This window comes from Orbicella franksi, chromosome 6, assembly GCF_964199315.1.
Source record: "Orbicella franksi chromosome 6, jaOrbFran1.1, whole genome shotgun sequence".
Taxonomy (NCBI): Eukaryota; Metazoa; Cnidaria; class Anthozoa; order Scleractinia; family Merulinidae; genus Orbicella; species Orbicella franksi.
The window spans coordinates 6,238,664-6,259,656 of NC_138150.1; the positions used below are offsets into that span (position 1 = coordinate 6,238,664).

The 20,993-nt window shown below is 38.2% G+C and overlaps 1 protein-coding gene across 1 annotated transcript; it reads left to right on the forward strand.

Moving 5' to 3' along the window:
• The first annotated feature begins 2,848 nt into the window (after positions 1-2,848).
• Positions 2,849-19,542, forward strand: LOC145489086 (uncharacterized). Its single transcript, XM_081467994.1, has 13 exons — positions 2,849-3,948; positions 6,231-6,282; positions 7,420-7,485; positions 8,813-8,953; positions 10,004-10,092; positions 13,225-13,290; positions 14,555-14,630; positions 15,547-15,585; positions 16,048-16,191; positions 16,296-16,340; positions 17,081-17,137; positions 18,034-18,284; positions 18,850-19,542. Exons 1-13 carry the CDS (start codon positions 3,742-3,744, stop codon positions 19,063-19,065), a joined length of 1,449 nt encoding a protein of 482 aa, XP_081324120.1. The 5' UTR covers positions 2,849-3,741; the 3' UTR covers positions 19,066-19,542.
• Positions 19,543-20,993: the final 1,451 nt, after the last annotated feature.

Consider the following 20,993-nt stretch of genomic DNA (forward strand, 5'->3'; position numbering starts at 1 on the left):
AAAGAACAGGAACTAGTAACAGGCTAGTTGCGCAGTGTATCATAAAATTTCAAGAAAGAAAGGGATTTTTGCAATAGGTAAAACATTAAAAAAGCATGAAAATGCTGAGTGATGCTTCTCATATACAGTCTACCATTGGCGACAAGGGGTACCTGGTAAATTTAGCAGCTCAGTAAACGCAAAATGAGTTTAAATCCTGAGAAGCAGAACGAGAAACAAACTTCAGACACATCATAATAATTAGGGTTTTCCACAAGTTGCTCGGCAACTTTTTGGCAACTTCTTGTATTTCGAGCAACTTTTATCGTTTAGAACAACTTTTTGCATTCTCAGTATCGAGAAATTTCGCGCCAAACGTTGCCATGGCAATTTTGTAATTTCACATGTGAATTTATAAATTAAAACTGAAATTTCGAGCCAAAATTAAGGAGTAATTAGTCACCCATGATATTACTACCATAACTGAATTGAGTTTTTTCTGCCTTTTATTCATTTATTTATTTATTTATTTTGTTATTTAAGAAATAGAAAACATGTACCGTGTTTCTCTCTCGAGTTATAGAAACACGAGTGGAAGTTTGGGAGAACGAGAAATGCTGTGGGAACCCGAGCTGCAGGCGAGTGTTTCCACAGCTTGTTTTCTATTTCTTTTAGACAACACCGCGACCGTATTGTTACGTACGAGGTGGCCTCAAATAAAAGCCTGATGGTTTCTGGAGGTCACCTCGCCTCACACTAAAATATTTATGAATTCTGCACATTACGTAAAAAGGCAAAATAAACAGAATGAATGAATGAATGATGAATGAATGATTGTCAAAACGTAAATTCCCTTGTCAACAGCTCGTGCTAGTTCTGTGTTTCTATCGAGTTGTAGTAATGCGATTTTTAACCAATCAACGCGTGTATTTTTCGTAGGACTGGTTTCTAAAACTAGATAGCAGCTGACTGATTCTCACTGCAAGGAAATTGAAATGAATGTTGAATAGTATCATTATGGCTCCTGATAGTATATTCGCTGATTCGATTCCAGCCGCTTTGTGAGCATGTGTTCCTCGTTTGAGGGTTGCAAATTTGCTGGATATTTCCACGTTTAAAACTAAACTTTCACACACAGGAACAGATATGTTCCACCAGGAGGTTATTGCAGCTATTATTTTATCGTATTTCTGTTTCCGTCCCTTTTCCTTGCATTAAGAATCCACCTGCCGTTGTTTCCCCTATTTTCTTAAGAGTTTTACTGATCCAGGTGTTCTCCTTGTTGTCGGTTTGATATTATGGTTTTGCCTTTTATTAGCGTTTCTCAAAATGAGTTTGCTTTCATGAAAAACATCGAAAACTGCGGATGTAACAAAACATGTATAACGAAACAACGGTTTAATTAAATTTTGGCTCATCACCCTTCAGGATTAGATTATTACGACAGTATCTAAAGAGTCTATTCTTAGTGGTAGTTGTCATTCGATGCATTTTTCCCCTTCCTTTTCATTGGCCAAGACAACCACGTGACCTTCAGATAACTTCCTACAAATAATAGTCTACTCATGATGCTGTGTTTTGCTGAAAATATTGTTCTGCTCATGTGTAATTTTAACCACGCTCTTAGATTGCTTCCTTTAGCTGTCAGAGAATGATTCAACTAGGAAAACAACCTTGGTGATCGAATTATCAAACCTTTATTGAACTTGGCACGTTATCTCCAAAGATTTGTCAGTGTTTCGCCGATCAATTATTTGCCTCAGCCTTCGGCGTCGGTAGGTAATTTATTACGTTGCTCGACCCTGTTCAATAATGCCCGAGGAAAGAGGGAAAGGCACCCAATTCAAACTAGCGACCCTCGAGAGTTTCATTACAAGATCAACATTGATTAGATAAAATAAATAGTGTCTTTATTCCATTTGATAAATTACACATAAAACGTTACAAGTTTCAAAACTAAGTACAATTACAGTACCTATTTTGAAAATTTCAAAAAAAGCTAGGAAAACTAGGACAACAAAAATAGATATTCATTTTTCTTTGAAATTTGAAAATGCAAATGAAAGCGTTTTCCAAAACTAATAAATCGCAATAGAGCGGTCATTAACAGACCAATTTTGATATGTTAATAAAATTCACCCTAAAACAATAGACCTCAGTACGAGGCTCTGGGGAATAACAACAGAGTTTGTGGGATTTATTCGCCAGAGCCTCGTCTAGCTGAGGTCTATTGTGTTAGGCTGAACTTTGATATATTGAAATTGGTCTATTGAGTGCTGTAAAACCAAAACCAAAACCAATTAGACGCTCAGCCAATCTCAAACCGTAGTAAAACCAAAACCAAAGTAAAGTAATTGTCTAATTACTTTGGAGCCTAAATTGAAAACTAAAAGAACTCAATGAGGAAAAATTTTTAAAGCTGGAGTATTGGCCCAATTTTCTGGCTAGACACGAATTATCCCACGCTGAATTTATATCAGATCTTTTATAATCCTCCGTCTCAGATGGCTAAATTCGTCGCAGGCGAAAAATTGGTCCCTTAGATTTTTAATTTTTTTGAGACATATTTTAAGTTAGATTTCATTTCTTAAAGTAAAAATGTAAATTGGCCTTATCGAAATTGCATCTGCCTGATCATGAAAAAGCAAATTTTGCAAGTTTTGTTTTTACGGCTGGAATGATCGCGGGACATTTTCCATGCACTTCGTTCAGTACTACTTTTATTTTTTATTCTCATTTCTTTCGTTTTGATCAAAACCCTCTATAGTCGCGTCTAAGGTACCAGCGTTCTGTTGGCATTTCATATTGTCAACGTTTCTCTCGTGAAAGAGAGTTCTTTACGTCGAGAATACCAACTTTGTGATGTGAAACTGAAGTGGGTCTGTCAGCGCGTGAACACTTTGGGCGCAGATCCGGTTTTTCGTTTCCCCATAACTTAGGCCTAGTATATCTGTTAATGTGCTTCCTATATATATATTAAATTCCGGACCAATTAGATGCCAATTAGAATTCTTCTTTTCATCATTGACCAGTCTGTCATACAGTAAAAAGGTCAAACATTTATCAGGTGTCGGCGGTGCCCGCCACTCGCTGCAAAGCCTTGGAAATGTTCAAGTTCTCTTTCAGCACATTCCTTTCTTTTCTTTTTTTTTTGGAGGTGAAAAAATCGCCAAAATCGCCCTTAAAAAGGCGAGAGGAAAACGAAAAAAAAAAAAAATTCAAAACTGCGGCAGGAGAATTTAGGAATCAATGAATTCGTTAAGCATTCATATTTACTCGCAAACTTCTGTAAATAGTATGACCTTTGTAATACAATACCTCTCACAAAGCTCCTGTCAAGAGTCATGTTTTCGTCCTTATGCGATGAGGGTGGGCTTCGTGTTTTATGGTCGTTGTTTATCTTTTTTATATAAACTCGAAAATGGACACGAAAACGAAACCTGGGATGAGGATAATTTCCTTCCTTTTTGATATTGGCACCATTTTTCTTCTGGTAAAACAATTATATTTTTGTTCGAAATTTTAGTCAAAACGTGTCAATGAGATAATTCCTTCCACAATCTTTCAGCAAATTATATTCAAAGTCAAGGGGTCATAGTTGTCTTTGAATTTTGGTTCAATATTGTTGGCACGTGACCAAAACATAACCCTTCCCATCCTGTTTTGCTTTAGCGACAGTGCTAAAGGGAAGAAGTAGCAGTTTTTCAGTTTTGTGCCCTGAGAGGATAAGAGTTAGAGGGAAAACCAGCTTGTTTAATCAAAATGGCTTGCTTTTCTAGTCAGTTTGTTAGCTTGCTCGTTGTTGTGGCATACTTTCCCAGGAGTGAGTGTTTAGGGACACGTGCTGAGGAGCAATCCCTTCGTCAAAGATCAAGATCGAGCAATTTATTTAGAGGGACTTCACCACCGTCCAACACAGCTTGCTTCCGTCTTTGCAGATCAATGATGAAAAACCGAGAAAAACGAAGGGTAGGTAAACAAGTGGTACCGGCCGACTTCAAAGATACTAAATCTGACTAAAGCGAATTCGTTTACTACGATATCTTAAGTCAGCTTATATGTCAAAAATCTTGGTCGCATAGTCTTTTCTTTCCTTGGGTAGGTGATAATTGTAATTATGCTGAATATCTTTGTTTGAAAATAGTCACTTTTATGTATCGTTTTCGTATATCTCCAACTCTTGCTTTCACTAATATTTTTTGCTACGTAGTGATTCAAAATTAACTTTGTGTTTATTATGTCAATGCCCCTTTACCAATGATTTGTTTTCGAACTTAATAACCAGAAGGTTAATTATGCCGTTTAAATTTATCTTCCTCGTAGTTGGAATCGAACGACACTCAGTATAATTTCCTCTATTCCATCAAAGGATTTAAGGTCCAAATTGTAATCTTTTGATATTGAAATTGAAATTCGTTACGTTATAAGATTCATTTCAAATGCAATTTGCTATTGAGTTTATCTTTAAACTTTAACGCTTTTCACGAACACGTGTTTCGAATAATCGCAACATCTGGAAGTTGTGATATTTTTGTTTTAACAAAAAGGACCACGCATAAACAGACTCTAACCTTTTTAACCAACAGATGGGCCCTTTGAGATGAAAAAGTGTTTTTTAGGCTTAGCGTTACAAATACGCTTTCAGTTCTTGGCTTTCGTTCTCAGATTACCTGGGAGAAGACGCAAGAGAACTCAAGGTTGCCACATGGCGTTACCTCACACGTGTCGCTAAGTAATATGTATAAAAATATAGGTTACAAATCGTATGTGGAATGCTGCGAGTGGATACTGGGCAGTACTACATCATAACGAATGAAATATGGAAACAATAAATTAGCATACACACACTGTTATAATTCAGCGAATCTGCTGAACGGAAAATATAATGAGTTTTTCGAGCGCGATTTCAGTGACTTCAAAACAGTAAATCTACTAAATGCATACAACTATGAGTTTCTGGCGATTTCACGTCAACAACAAAACAAATCTACTGAATGGATACAACTTTGGGTTCTTCGCGATTTGCACATAAGAATAACAGTAACAGTGACATCAACTGAACGGCAAATCTACTGAATGGATGATACAAGTATGTGTTCTCTGTGATTGCACCTCAGAATAGAGTAGATCTCCTTCAGGAAGAATCTGACCTGCAGCGGAAGCGGTCCAGTGTTCGATTGGCAAACGTTTTGGGGGGCCATAACAATGATGGAATAGTCATGTAAAAATAACCATGGTCTTTCCCATGAAATCCCTCGCGAGGTCGATGCCATGCGGAAATGAATCAACGCAGGGAAGATATGATGACACCGCTGGGCACGTGCATGCTTAAAATCATCGTGGCTTTCAGGTTACTATTATTTTAATACGGTTACCGGTTACGATGTATTTCCGGTTATCGATATGTTTTTGAGCTTTTTTGGTATAATTATTTCAGTTTCTTTACGTCAATCAATTTTAAGAATGTAACTGCCGTAGATACAATTATGTGCGACCTGCAACTTTAACTGAAAGCTACCATACTTTGTAACTTTAGCTGAAATTTATTTGATTAAGCATGTCATTGTACTCGGAACTTGATGTTTCCATGGCAATTAGTTTGACCATAGGCGTACGGGTACCTTCGGACTTGGGGGGAGGGGTGACCTTCTTGCTCGAAAACTTTACGCAATGCCCGAATGCGAGAGTGTTGAAATCGAGATGCAAACGCACTCAAATTGCATGAAAAACAAAAATGTTCAAAATTCCCACATCTAATGAAACTGCTATAATTCCAAAAATAGTTATATCAGGAGCCCTAATGGGCTCCTGGTTATATTCAAAGCTTACATAATCTAGCCAGCGAACAGGCTCCCAGTGAGCCGCCCCGATCGCTTTGCTCTCCGAATTCTTCTGTTTCGCGCTCGCCGAAATTTTTTCCGTCCTCGCCGGGAGCCTGTTCGCAGGCTAACATAATCAATCAATCATACTCTATCAACATTCTCAATCCGAGTAAAATCTAAAACTTATTAAAAGAAAAAATTCTAAAAAAAGTAACTAATTTTAGAAATCACGTAGACAGCACTATTTTGTAATGTTTACTCTTAAGCGTTTTGCCCGAAAAATCACATAATTTCCGTACCTGGGGGGGGGCGGGGGGGGGGGGCTGCAGTCCCCCTCGCTCCCCCAGCTCGTACGCCTATGATTTTGACAGGCAGTTGGTCAATAAAAATTAGTTAATTTTTTAATGTCTAGCTTTGTGTCCTCTATAGATTTTCACGTTTGAGAAGTGCATCCAGGATTGTGAGCAGGGTACGCGCAAAGGTAAAGAAATTTGTCCATATTTTTATTGATCAATTAATAATTAAAACAGTAAATGTGACAGGGGGGCGCTTTTCAATTCAACTAAAAAATACAAAAATTTCAAAACGGGGACAAATGGTACGGACATTTCCCGCATGGGAAAGTTTAAAAAAAAATCCCGAAATTTTCGAATTTACCGAATGGGAACCATTTAACCGAAAATCCCCGAAATTTCCGAGGAAAATGCTATTCCATTCGTCACCGGAAACTTCCGGAATTCTTCATCGAATGAAAAGCGCCCAAACACTTAGATGAACATAAAGAGAAGCACAGTAACGGGCGTTGGAGGGCTATCATAATAGAATCAATGATATATTACTGATGAGTGGATGGGTGACCAAACTGATCGATTAACAAGTACAGTGGAACCCCACCTTACGGCCACCTCGTTATTCTGGCCACTTTATTCTGGCCTGAACAAAAGCGCAGTCAGTTATTCCCTTAAATACGGCCACCCTGTGCATGCGGCCAGATTTTTGTGGCCCGTTGCTGACCGGGTTCCCACTGTATCAATAACGGGTGGGGTAATAAATACCATTATTATTCGATTCATTTTTTCTTCCTTCTCATTGGCTGAGAGCCCACCACGTGACCTGCAAGTAATTGCCTGCAAATACTGGTCTGCTCATGCGTAGCATCATCTAAATATCTTTTGCTACAAATAATATTCTGCTCATGCGCAATTGAAACCACGTTGTCGGGTGAAAAATGGCAGATCACCTCCCTGAGCTCTCAGAGAGTGATTTAATTAAATATGAAAACAAACTTGGTGATTGAATGATAAAACATTTATTGAACTCGGTTATGGCAAAATATTGGGGCAAAATATTGATCTGCTCGCCACTGACAAATCACGATATTTCGCCCAACCTCGTCCAATATATAATTGTTATTGAAGCGTATTAGTTTCCCTTCCGCGCATGCGGTAGTAGAACTATAGGGAGCCACCTTAAGTAGAACAAGTATGAAGGTGTATTTTACTATGCAATGATAATTTATATAAATCTGGTCATTATAAGAATTAACTATTTAACTAATGCATTTGATTGCAGTCTGATAGCTAATCATTCTGTTGCTGTTTTATTTTAATCCCTTAAGACACAGAAAATGACCAGCATACACCACGCAATTTAAGAAGGCTCCGCAGCATAGAAAAACCCCAAAGTAAGTCAACGATATGTATTGAACGCTACATATGTTATGTATAATATTTTGGTGTCATTTTGTTTATCTACTCAAATGTCTTTAATTTCCCATTTTTTTCTTATTCTCTCGTTCAACTAAACTAGATAATACCGTTAATGTAATAGTAGATCACCCAGAATAGCTTTGCTACCCTGCTAGCAGAGGTTCCTTTCTGGCAAGTCTTTTAGCATGTACGAAGTCGTTCGCGTCTCTTGTATTTCGCATAGTCGGCTTATTACTTCCCTGAGAGGAACCTCTGCCACGAGCCGCTTACATTTCCCGTTGAGCATGCGCTTTAGATACCTCCAGATTGAGGTAGATCACGTGATAATCAGGTTAAAAACCGGTTTAAACGAGTTTGTTATCTCATGCGCATCTATTTTTTTTTGCTGATTTGCTGTGCAAAAATGAGCCTGCGTGAAGTCGAAAGATGGTTGCCAAAGATCTTTCTCGTTTATGTTTCAAAGAAGCAGTCTACAAGGCTTCAACAGTTCTTGAGAATTGTAAAACCTAATCATTCTGGCAAGTTCGTGCAAAACAATGAGGGGTAATTTCTACCCGCGTAAAGAAAGAGGATGGACAAACCAGGCTGCGGCATCGCGTCAGGTGAGATTTACGTCATAATTCCTATAGTAACTTGATTACGATCTAGCGCATTCTCAACGGGAAATGTAAGCGGCTCGTAGCAAAGGTTTCGGGGAAGTAAACAAGCCGACTACGCGAAATACAAGAGACGCGAACGACTTCGTACATGCTAAAAGACTTGCCAGAAAGAAACTTCTGGTAGCAGGGTATAGCTTTGCAAGCTGCGAGCTACTAAGGCTCATAAATGTTGTTGGCATCCTCGTCTCGGAGAGGCGATGGTCAGCGCATCAGTGTCGACAGGCTCTTGAGTGACTCAAAAGCCCGATTCTTGAGTGGCAGTCTTTGTTGCAGCTGGCACAGATGTAGTTGGTGGCCTCACGAACTGATACTTGTCGTTCCTCTCGCTGCCCGCTTGATTGTCGCCTCGGCCCTGGCCTTCGTCTCGGCCCTGAGTGCCCCCTCCTTCACACCGTGACGCCAGGCGGCGCGGTCTTGCTTAAGGCTTATAATCTATTTACATATTAATAAAAGTTACTGTTACTGTTAGATCCCTGTTACGATAATCAATCGGCACTATATATGGCAAAAAATATTAGTTATTTAGTAAGTTATTTTTCTCTGTGCCAGAAGGCGCATAAGGCAGAGAAAAATGGAGCTACAATCAATATTGACTTTTGAGAATCAGGCATTAATTATTGTTATTATCATGTTTGATTTTTAGGGTGCCTTGGTCTTTCTGATCCAAAAGCAGCTTCTCCACGTCGGGCAGAGATTCTAAATGTTACCTTTAAGTCTATCGCAGTTGGTAAACACAATTACACAGTTTCTTGGAAGCCGTTGGAGAACTTTCCGTTTCTTGATGGTGAGAAATGAAACAGGATTCAGTTGAATCCGGTTTGATATTGACGGTAGATAAATTTAGAGTCACATTTCCTAAATTACAAGGATACTGAAGTGTTGGTGAAATGAAATTTTCATATCTAAGACTTGAACTTTTCACATTGTGTACTGTTTTCGCCTTTCGTTTGGGCCATTCGAAGTCAGCTAGTTGAGCACCATCTTGGAACGACCAAAACAACCTAGTGACGTAACTTTCATGGTGCGCTGAACATTATGAGTAAGTATGGCAGAAGAGACTAGTGGCCGGGTAACTCCAAGGCAGCGTCGTCGTCGATCCGCACAAAGCTTTCTCCATAATACTTTCAAATATCGCTTTGTCAAGGATTTCAAGCAAAGATCTTTTTCTTACAATAACTGTCTAATTTCTCGCGCGCTGATTGGCTCATTTTTATCCTCAATAAGAGTACAAATGGAAAAAAAAATTAATTTACGCAAGCTTTCAAGTTCAACTTTCCGCTGTCATACTGTCAACTTTTTTTAACCAACAAGATTTTATGGACTTTTTTAAGTAGCCAATCAAAACGCGAGAAAAGCTATTGACAATGTTCGCGTCAGTTTGAATAAAATTCACTGAAACTTCCACGAGCCGGCCGGCTCGTGGTTTCATAGCCACTTTGACAATGTTATGACGCAATTTATCATCAATAAGAGGACAGACGCATAAAATCTGACGTCAATTTGTTAAATTTCTCTATGTGGGTGGCCAGCTTGGGACTTGAACAATTAAGCCATTGACACCTGCGCCGGCCGTAACCGGCCGTGACGAGTGTTCCACCTCTGGCGTCATCACCTTTGATCAAAATTGACATCACCAAAGTTCTGCGGAAGAAAAGATCTTTCCAATGATACCCAGATCACAGTGATTGGATCAGTTGAGCCAGAAATATGCACGAAAGTGCTTAATGCCAGCACGGCCATTGCGTTTGGTTAATAATATAAATAGGTCATAAATACATCGTTTCTTTAAAGGAAAGCGAATAGTTTCTAACTGTGAGGTATTATTCTGTTTAAGGTGGGAACTTGACTCATTATTCATTGCTTTACGAATTTGAGCATAACCCAACTTCGAATAGAATGATGAGCTGTGTGCTTGTGCCAAGGGTTAGTAAATTAACATGATACTGTTACACATGATAAATATCTTAAGCAAGACGTTCTGCTTCAAAGAAATGGTACCTCCGACATTTCGCGTGTTTCTGACGCAAAAAAGAAATTTGTCCTCTCGCAGTCGTGGTACATTGTGAAGTCAGGCGTCGCCTAGATGAAACTGCATTAACACAAAATCAGATTTCAAACAGAAACATGAGAAATTCGTTGTCATGGCTCAGGTTCTCCAAACATGAAAATTGATGATTTAACGTTTTTTTTTTTTTTCCCACCGGAGGGCTGAGAAATGTAGCTTTGCATCGCATGTGGAGAGCCATTGCTCCCGTTACCGTTGCCATAGAAGACTGCCTAAAATCCCTACTTTAATCAATCTGATGGACATCTTGAATTCCAAGCTCTCAATCAGCAGAACTTAAAATATGTTTCCTTTGGCAAAACGAAGCGTTAGCCAAACAAACCATAAAAATCCCTGCTCGATGTCAAACTGAACACACTAGTTTAATAACTTGGACACGGGTGGTCTGAAAGGCTCTAAACACCAAACTCTGGTTAAGGGAACAAAAACGAGAATTTGTACACTTTTCAAGTCCCAAATCGGGGAAACGAGGTACGTTTACGAGGAAAAAGCACAACTTCAACACCAAGAACAGACTTTCCTCAGTTGAGCTACCCAAAATGAAACTGGAGTTTAGCAGTTAAAGTTTTTCTTTTTTAGGTGCCGCAATTTATAATAGCTTACCATTAGAGGTCAGAAATATCAATTGTAGAGTTTTATCTCGACAAAAGATCAACTAACTTTTGTATTTATAGTTATTTGTAGTTTCTATGTTCTAGTTTGTATGTTCTTTCTATTGATGCAGTTTTTTTTTTTTTTTAGATTTTTGGACTTTTTTACTTTTTTAAAGTTTTACAGGACCCCTATGATAACAGTACAATTTGTACTTATGAGTTTATCCAGTTAAAAATTCATTTTATTATTATTACCTGACAAGTGAAACCTTGCTCAAGGGAAGACGATAACCAAGAATTGTATGAACACGGGTCGTTTTCATTTCTTCCCTGTATTAAAGAAAGTGTAGCATCAAGAAAAACGGATAGTCCAGTTGTATCAGATCAAATCTTTTTCATTTTGCTGGGCTTTTACGCACTTCAACATTAACTTGAACAGTTCATTAAAAAAGTATTTACGTTACGGAAGTACACCATGAACTTTGCGTTAACAATTTCAATATCTCAGATACACGGGAAACAAAATAGTAGATAAAACATGATCAAAGCCACCAAAAGCAAAAAAAACAAACAAACAAACAAAACAAAAAACCAGCAAGAATAAATAAATAACTAAACAAATAAATAAATGATAATTATTTTTTCCGGTGTATTTCAGATATTCAACTTGTTAACGTAAATTTTATGGTGTTACTCTATAACGTTTTTAAGGTCACAGTATACCTTCAGATCGGCAATTTTCTTCAAATTTGGATTTTTGGTTCAAAGTAATGGTCGAAGAGTAATCTCTAATTTCTGAAAACAAAATTTAAAAAAAAACTTAATATTGGCGGAGAAATGGAGGTTTTACGTTACGGCCGGAAGTAAAAGTTCTCTCTTGATTGACAGCCCTATAACGTGCACGCAATCAACCGAGACTACTTTCGCGGGAATATATGGATACCACGAATTGGCTGCCTACTTAGATTTAAGCATTTTTCATATTAGATGTAATTCTATTAAGTTATAAGTAAACATGGACCACGGAAAACTCTGTTTACCAGTTCGGAAAAGCCAAGAACGAATGAAAACACATCAATGAGCGAAGAAGCGAAAGTTGGCCTGGCGGATGAAGCTATAGCTATCGTATCAAGCGGGCAAAAAGATCGAGTTAAGAGAAGAGAAAGGTTCTGTAAAAATTTGGGAACTCGACAGCTATAACAGCGACGTTTACATTGACTCTTTTGTTGAGTCCGATACCGATGAATCGTCCAACTCATTGAGATCCATTGGAATATAATCCATGCACATTTGCTCCGCCGCGCTTTCTTTTGTTCAGTTTGTTCTCGTCGTCCAGCCACTCTAGCGTTCGTATCCTTTTTCGTCTTCCCCATTTTGCCAGACCAGCTTCAAGAAAAACCGAGCTACAGAAAAATTTTCTCTCCGCCTTGAGCGCATTGCGAAACACAAGGGTTTTTTCGAGATTCACGAGTAAATTTCACCGCGAGTTACTGGTAGTAAATTTTCCAAGCGCTGATTGGCTCAGTGATCTGCGAAATCAGTTGAAGGCGTTTGTGGGCGGAGTCTGTTTGCAAAGCAAGAGACTTTTCTTAGCGCTGTTTTCTCGAATAAATTTTTCCGCTTGAAGCAGACACTTTAACGAGTTACAACTCAAAGGGGATTTGTTTGATTGCCCTCAAATTTGGACAGTAGCTAGATTAACATATAAAAAACAAGAACGTATCTGCGAATTGTTTATGTCGAAATATTTTTTCTCCGAGAGCAATTTTTGTACGATCACTTCACATTTTTTAAATCCTATTTCGAAAATGTTCTGTAACTTTTTACTACAATTGAATGTGGCAAAACGCAGACACGCTTTTTTAGCGCTTTTTGTCTTGAAACCGAGGAAAAAAAAATAAATTGGCCAAAAACAAAATTTGCTTTGACTTGTAGCTTCCGAAAGGTGATTAGGACGCTCGCATTTAGTGGCCGTGAAAAAATCGGCAGTTCATTTTATTTCAAAATTTTTGGTATGGTTTGATAGCCAGCTCTATAAGCTTTAATTTGATATAGGGGTTTAGGTATCTACGGCTTAAACCGGACGCGCTACATCGCTTGGACGTGAGACACCCCTGAAGGTATACGGTAACCTTAAGTATCTCTATCTCGGTATCACATTGGGTTATAATACCAACAAGAAGGAGCAAAAGGGATACCCAATTTAAAGGACTGTGAACCTGTACTGAGAAAATAACCCTATTCCCCGGCACTTACCAAGTGACTTTAATACATATGGGCGTACCACCCCCACGGGATGTTAAGACCAATGTCACCTAGCTTCCCTTGAAGACAAGTTATTTTACAAACATTATTCTTGGAAGTTGTAATGTGAAAGGTATTTTTCTCAAATTTCAGAACGTGACCACCTGGACGATAACAGATGAACCACCAAACATTAAACCAGATGTTCTCCATGTCGCGGTATGTAAGGCGCCAATACTTGCAAGTTTAAGGTGTAGTTATAGCGGAACCAAGAGGAAGTATTTGTAATATCTAAAATAATGCTTCAGGTTTTGAAAGAACTATACTTTGTAAATGGTTTGAACCCAGGAGTATCAGTGGTTCGTCTTGTGACATCATCCGGGTCAAACTGGCCAATCACTTTCAACGGACCAGACTTATAACCTCATCTACTGACAGACACTATTCACTTGACTCTGAAGATGAATTCCGCTCAGGTTGTCGAAACATCAGTCACCAACAACAGTTCTTTTCAGAACTACTCTCACCCGAACGATCACACAAGACAAACTAGAATATACTTTGTTAATGAAAATATTCCATAGGCTACATTAACCATAAGAGGAGCAGTGAGATTGACTGGCTCAACGCTTTTCAATGATTGAGTATCTCTTTAAATAAATATAGATATCTGAGACATTTTTCGCGAGTAAAACTTTTAATTTCTCTAAAATATTTCCCACAACATTAACAGCAACTTTAAGGCGTCACAGAAAAAATCCAAAAACGTATCTTTAATCAAGGAAACAAGAACTCTTAAATTCAGCTTGTCACAACAAAGAGCAGTGGAAATATTTTATTCTTCAGGAGATACGCAGGGAAGTGCAATTTATGAGTAATAAGGAAGTGTGACATATCCAGAACCAACCACAAATGTAAACAAAATAGTGTTTTTTTTTCTGTTGCAGTCCTTTGACCCACTTAACACCGTTGCATGAGATCATAACTTAGTTGCACGGAGCTCAAAAGTTTCAAACAATTAAAATGATTTCCGCAGAATCTTCGAGCAATAATGGCAAAAATTAAGTTACCAAAGAAACCTCGTGTCATGGTACAGTTGTTTTGCTTACCCTGCCGGCTTTTCTTTCTTCTCTGATTTTTTCTTTTCTTACCCAAATAAGAGGGAGTGGGGGGTCCCCTGGGCCCCTCCCTTAGATCCGCTACTGATAGAAACTGATAGAATCAAGCTTCTCTTTGGATATATACGTAGATAAGGAGAGGTTTAAATTTATTTTTGGTATGAAAATTTTCAGATCAGTTAAATTAATTTTTATTTCTTGTAATATTTGTAATCGTAATCAGGAGTAAACGAAGATAAAGATCAAACTGGTTTAAAGAATGTTGAACCAAAAATATGACCAATCACTTACTCTTACAGATATTTTATTAAACAATATATGCAAAACAGATTATTAATTTTGTACAAATGTGTTTTGGTTTGTAGGTTGTTTCCTTTCCATTTAGAGGCACACATTTTGGAGAAAGAATTTGGCTGAAAGAGTTTGATCCATTACGACCAAGTATGAATCATGCCTCTCAAACTCTTTAATAATTCATCAAGTTTAAACAAAGAAAATTATGACCGTGACGGTGTTTGGATATCTGATCTTAATTAGCATAGATTTTTACGATTTCATTTCTACGTTTTCTCCTTAGTTTTAGCTTCGATTGAGAAGATATATCAAACACTCAAGACAGTGTTTGACCACATTTGCAAACAACTCGAAGTTCGTCAACAATACTTCGCTGCGCGTTGTTTTTTTCAACTCTCTTCTCGGTGTTTGGAAATGTGGTCAAACACGGTTTTTCGTGTTTGATATATTACTTCCAGTTTTAGCTTACAGGAGCTCAGTTTGGATATTTTGGCCAAGTACAAAATTACCTTTAAATTGAAGGAAAATTGAAAATAATAGTTAACTAAGATAGGAAACACCAAAGAGATAATGCTAAACCAGAAAGGAACAAGGATGGTTAAGGATGGAGAAGATTGGCATGGATTACAAACGACAAACTTGAAACATTTAGGCTTAACTTTTCAAGATGCACGAACCGTGACGTAGCTCCTTTAATACGCTGACGTAGAAGATGTAATTTAAATTATAGTCAATTGTAAAATAACAGACAGGTTTGCATAATTGACAGTATCTGGCCGTTACAAATGATGTTTTGGCTCTATCGTCAAAACCGATCAGTATATAATGACAATGAATTCATTAATGGAATGTACTACATTCAAAATGAGACTCGGATGGCTAAGCCCTGCCAAACTTTTACGAGTATTCGATTTCGTACCTAAATTTAACTCTATGTCTTTTTGCAAAAATGATTGTTTGTGAGTGAATGGCCTTCTTTACATTACACACGAATCACATTTTTAATCAAGGTTTTCTTTTAAATCAGTCTTTTTAAAATCTCTTGTAATCATTTTCTTCGCAGCTTTCATCCCAACGTTTATGCCAGTGTTTGAAACAAAAGGTGAGGTTTTTCGTATTCTTCATAGACACAGAGATTGTATTTCTAGTTCAGTGTCCTCAGGCTGTCAGTGGAGCTTAGTTATTATCTTCATTTCACTCATGACATCGTGATTAGCTTCAAACAATGGCTCGATAATCACGTATAGATGGGCCTTTCCACAAGTATTACGAAAAATCGCCTAAATATCCAGAGCAATACTTTGAATTTCAATAATGTTATCCACGTTTTCATTAGAACTTAACTGCTCATGAATGAAAAATTGTTTTTCTTTATGGCGCTGACGGTGTCCGGACTTATAATTTACCGCTCAGTTTGGTTGGCGAAAAGGAATTACAGGTCTAGATTTAAGGCTATTTGTCTTTCTGAACGCGAAATTCGATTCTTTTTTTAAAATTTTCTTGGAATAAAATGGTTCTTGGTAGAAACAATGCATAATTTTTGTGCCGTTTCTTTTCTACCTAGAGCAATTCAAAGAGGCAGCCACTAAACGTATCAGTTGGGCTCCTATTGCGGGAGGTTCTGTAGCAGGAGTGGCACTTCTTGTGATAGTGTTGATGTCCATTACATGGCGAAGACGAGGTGCACTGTGTCCTTTTAATTTTCAAGGTAATAAACACCAGACACTAAGAATATATAACAGTTCTATACTATTCTTTATTTTTATGCGGTGACCGAAATAATACTAAACTTACTGTCGCATTTTTATTTAGATCCTGTGATGCAGGCAGCTATTTCCAAGCCAAACAACGTCATAGGTAACAATTTACACTGAACTATGCGCCTTATACTGGTATCTTCTGATGTGTGCTGTTTCAATGTCACTTTTATACATTCGTCCATTACAATTTACTTCCCTAAGCGAACTCCGATTACTGTGTTTGAGTAAACCTTGTTGTCTTGCGTCTTTTTGCTCCAGTGTTTATGTTTTTATGCTTTAAACTCGCCTTTTGAAACATCAGTCTAAATTGCACAAGGAATATAATGGAGTCATTTATCGCATCTTTTCGTCAACTAACTTTCATAACTTTTCATGATGTAGATAACCTTAGATAGATTCAGCGAGGAATATGAGGCAACTTACACAGGGAACGATTTGCCATTGATATTCCCCCTTGAACCGATCACTGCGTTTACATTAGACTAAAACCTCCGAAGCGTTTTGATAATGATAATAAAAACAGTTAGATCGTGTTCTTAAAAATTCCTACAAAAATAGCTGCTTTGAGGATTACTTATAAAAACAATTTCTGTATTACATTGGCGTTTGGGATTACAATAAACTCACGCCTCACGTCTCCTTTGTTATTTCCTCACCCCATATCCGACCCACGCTCATGAAATAATCGTTAAATATTGTTACATCAATGTTAAACGTTCCATAAACCGCTGATTTTCTGGTGCCCACCGGGACTATGAGTTTTTATTTTCTTTGTGTTGAACATTTGTGTTTATGATAGGTATACTAAAAACATTTTTTTATTTCTGAAAAATATAGAACGCGTCACAGAAATAACAGCGGCTGCGACTCCTTCAAGTGCAGACATTTCTAGCGGTAAAGTAAAACTTTCACAGCTTTAATAGACATGTTTGTCGAACAAAAATGGTAAAACATCTTAGCTTAAAAACGTTTTTTCTTCAAGATAGTCAGAGTGTAAAACATAATCCGCTAATGCATTTTCCTAAATACTATTCTAGCTTTTTTTTTTACCACTGCCACCTCAAGTACAGATTGAATTAATGCAGTCACTGTTAAGTCAAAGAATGGGAAAAAATTGATTGCTGAAAGTTGTTTAAGGAATAGTGGACTTTAACTCTGTTTACATAGCCTCATCTAAACACGAGTGGGGTTCAGAGAATTCGAGACAGTTATGCAAACCCGAGGCGCAGTCGAGGGTTTGCTTAACTTCCTAGAATTCTCCCAACCCCCAAGTGTTTGGATGAGGCTATGTAAACACGAAAAAAGTACTCTATTTAATCACTTTTATAAAATATTTCTCAAAAATGCGCGCGAATCTTAAACGTCACAACTGTGTTTACATACTCTCATTTAAACACACCTATCTACCAATGAGGGCGTATCTCAGTTATTTTATAATAAGCCGTGGCTAAAGAATCAAACATTATATACCAACATCTTATCATTGTTTTTTTGCACACTTTATGGAACATTTTGACCCAACTTATCTTGACTGTCAAATCATTTTATTTGTATTTTTGTTATATAATTGCCCACACAATTACTTTGCAGAATGTCATTGTATCTTTACACGTCTTCTGTCCCCTACAATCGATGGGCGACGTTATGAAGTAAATTTGCAAATAAACTTCAAACTTGGTACAACACTTTTAGATCGCCAAGTTTATCCCAATCATTTTGAACAATGACCTCGTTTAGTTTTTAAGCCATAATTTGGTTCCCAGCTCACGGTAGCTTCTTTTGTTCTTTAGAAGTTTACTACAGCTGCTATTACCCAGAAAACGAAGCTTTTCGTGGCAAAGTGGCTGCCATTGTGAACTTCTTCCGAAAAAATGGCTATGACGTCATTATGGATGCCATGATGTCCGGTGAACTTAGTTCCCAGGGCCCGACGCGGTGGGCAGAGAATCAGATAAGAAAGGCCAAGAAAGTGCTTGTTTTCCTTTCCCCAGGCCTTTTGAGTCTGGCTTCAGCTGATGGATGCGAAGGAATTCACACTCAGGTCAGGAGCCTATTCTGTAGTGGCCAGTATGTAGTGCATTTTCTACACGGCAATACTGAACTATAGGAAATCGCGTACGAAAAGACCGTACCGTGGAATCAGTATTTCTCTAACCTTCGCGCTTTGGAGCCTCCCGTACTTTCATGTGGTGTTATTTAGTATTATATGGCTAGCTCCCTTAGCTGGCACGGTAAACTGAATCCTGCGCTGTGATTGGCTACCCGAGCGGGGACGATCACGCTATCTTGCTCGCTCGGAATTACCCGCTGTGTAACGAAAGAAAATAGTGTTTTTTTCCCCTCCGTTGACCAAACCTGTTCGGTCAAAATGGCTGGATATTGGCCTCATTTTTATTCTACGTGTTTACACACTAAAAAAGAACGAGACCAATATCCAGCCATCTTGACCTCCCGCTTGGTCAATAACCCATACGCACGTTGCTCTACGGCGGCCCCAAGAGAGATGTTTCTTTTCCGCAATTTTGAAATTAGCCCTTGTGGAAGAATAAAAGTTAAAGATACACGGTTATTTTATACTATGCTTTCATCATCCGTCGCGTTTACAGGATATCAACCGTGTGTGGATTGAGCTTGAAGTCCTTCGAGATCTTTACACTCGAAATCGCTCAGCCGCTAAGATGGTGTGCATAGCTTTGCCCGACCTGCCAGTCACATCTCAAGACCTACCTGTGTGGTTGAAAGTCAGCTACAAATGGCCAGAGGATGTTCGAGAAATCCTGAAGCGTTTAAATGACAGACCATCAATTAAACCATTTCAGTGACCATTAATTTGCCATTTGCCATTTCCTTAAATTGTCTGGGTATGAGGCGTAAAAACAAAACAAAGGGAATGAGTAAACAACTTTAGGCCATCAGCTCTACTCTTGCTGATGGTACACGTGTTTGCACAAATGGAGAGTCGTGAAATACAGAAACACGTTTAAATGAGATACGGTTAAGTGCCGCTTGTAATCCCTGGGTTTATACAACTTCCTAAGGGCCTTTAGATGGGCTTATAAACGGAGGGGCTTATGTCCGAGGGGGCTTATAACCGGAATTAAAAAAAAACTATTTCGAAACGAGCTATAACTGCACATTTTGATCGAAATAGAATTTGTTTTAATTTTCTGGCAATTAAGTTTTAAACATCATAATAAAACGAATTCAAAACAAGGAAAGCTAGAGGGAGCCTATATCCTGCGGGGCTTGTAACCGGAGGAATTTTTGGTTTACAAATAGATGGGCCTATAATGGGGGGGGGGGGGTGGTGCTTGTAAGCGGCAGTTTACAGAATATCGGTAAAGTAGTTGAACTGTAAATTCAAGTAATAATAAGATTAGTTTTTTGTATCTTTTTACGTCATCTTTTTTTTTAAATAAAGTAAATCAGTTTACGATTGAGAGTCAACATTCTCCAAAGTGAGAGCGCGCAACGCGAGAAATGGTTACCCCGTGAAGCCACCTTATGTTCGAGGAGAGTGGAAACCTTCACCAAACTGCCAGTGATAATGAAAGTATTTTCAATTTTCATATTAAAGTTCGTAGGTATAGTAAGTGTTTCTCTGGCCCAAATCACCCTTATCTTGCTCATTTAGGCATGCTTTCAGTTAGACTCCCCAACTCTGATAGCTATCATGAGGATCGTCCTAGCCTGCGCTGGGAAAAATCGTGATGCCGTACTTGCTACAGTCACAGAAACTGTGGAATTAAATTAACTGCTAATTTCATTTCTGTCCTCTCTCTAGACCCTTTCCATAAATGGCTGCCAACTTGAAATTCTTTTGTATGTATTTAAATTAGCCTCGCTAACCTCGTTCGAGAGTAAAAATTTTATTGAATTATCAACTTAAAAACGAGGTCAGTGAGGCTGATTTTAATACTTACAAAAGAATTTATAATTGGCAGCCCTTTATGAAAAGGGTCTATAGCTAGTTTGTTTTATTCTTTTCCATGTGATTTGTAACCATCATTATGTTTCAGTATGAGCCTTGGCGCACGACATAACATTGTGTATCTTAATCTGAAATTCTGAGTCGCAGAACTGAGCCAGTCTCATTTAAAAGTCGACCAAACACCAAAGACCGTGTTTGACCACATTTCTAAACTCCGAGAAAAAAAAGTTAACAACAACAAAAAAAATTGAGAGCTTCTTTCTTGCTGGTAAATCACTCTCAAGCATGAATCAATATTGTTAATTTCTACTAACTCTGTTGCATTGCATTGACGGTTTCTGAGTGAATATTGCCATGCATTTAAACAAGTCTAGTTTCGTATGCCATCCATGTGCTTTTGTTGTGACCTTTCTCGCAAGGAGCTGAACAAGGCGGGAAACAGGGAGCGCGGGGCTTCATTGTTAGGCGCCAAGTTTTTGCCAGTGCAACAGGCCCAAAATTCCATCGGTACCGTGCTCTAACCAAGAAAGACCAAAGGAAGGACGACTGAAAACGAGGCGAGAACAACAGATCATTAAAATGCTAGAGACAATCTTGATTTTTGATCCCTTTATTAATGTTCATACCATTTTTATAAGATCTTCCCTTCAATCCGTTACAACATCTGTTCCATGTTCCCATGTTCCCATGTTCCCATGTTCCCATGTTCCCATGTTCCCATGTTCCCACGTTCCCACGTTCCCACGTTCCCACGTTCCCACGTTCCCATGTTCCCCCGTTTACCGTTTTAATAGGACTTTTCTAAAAATACCATGATAC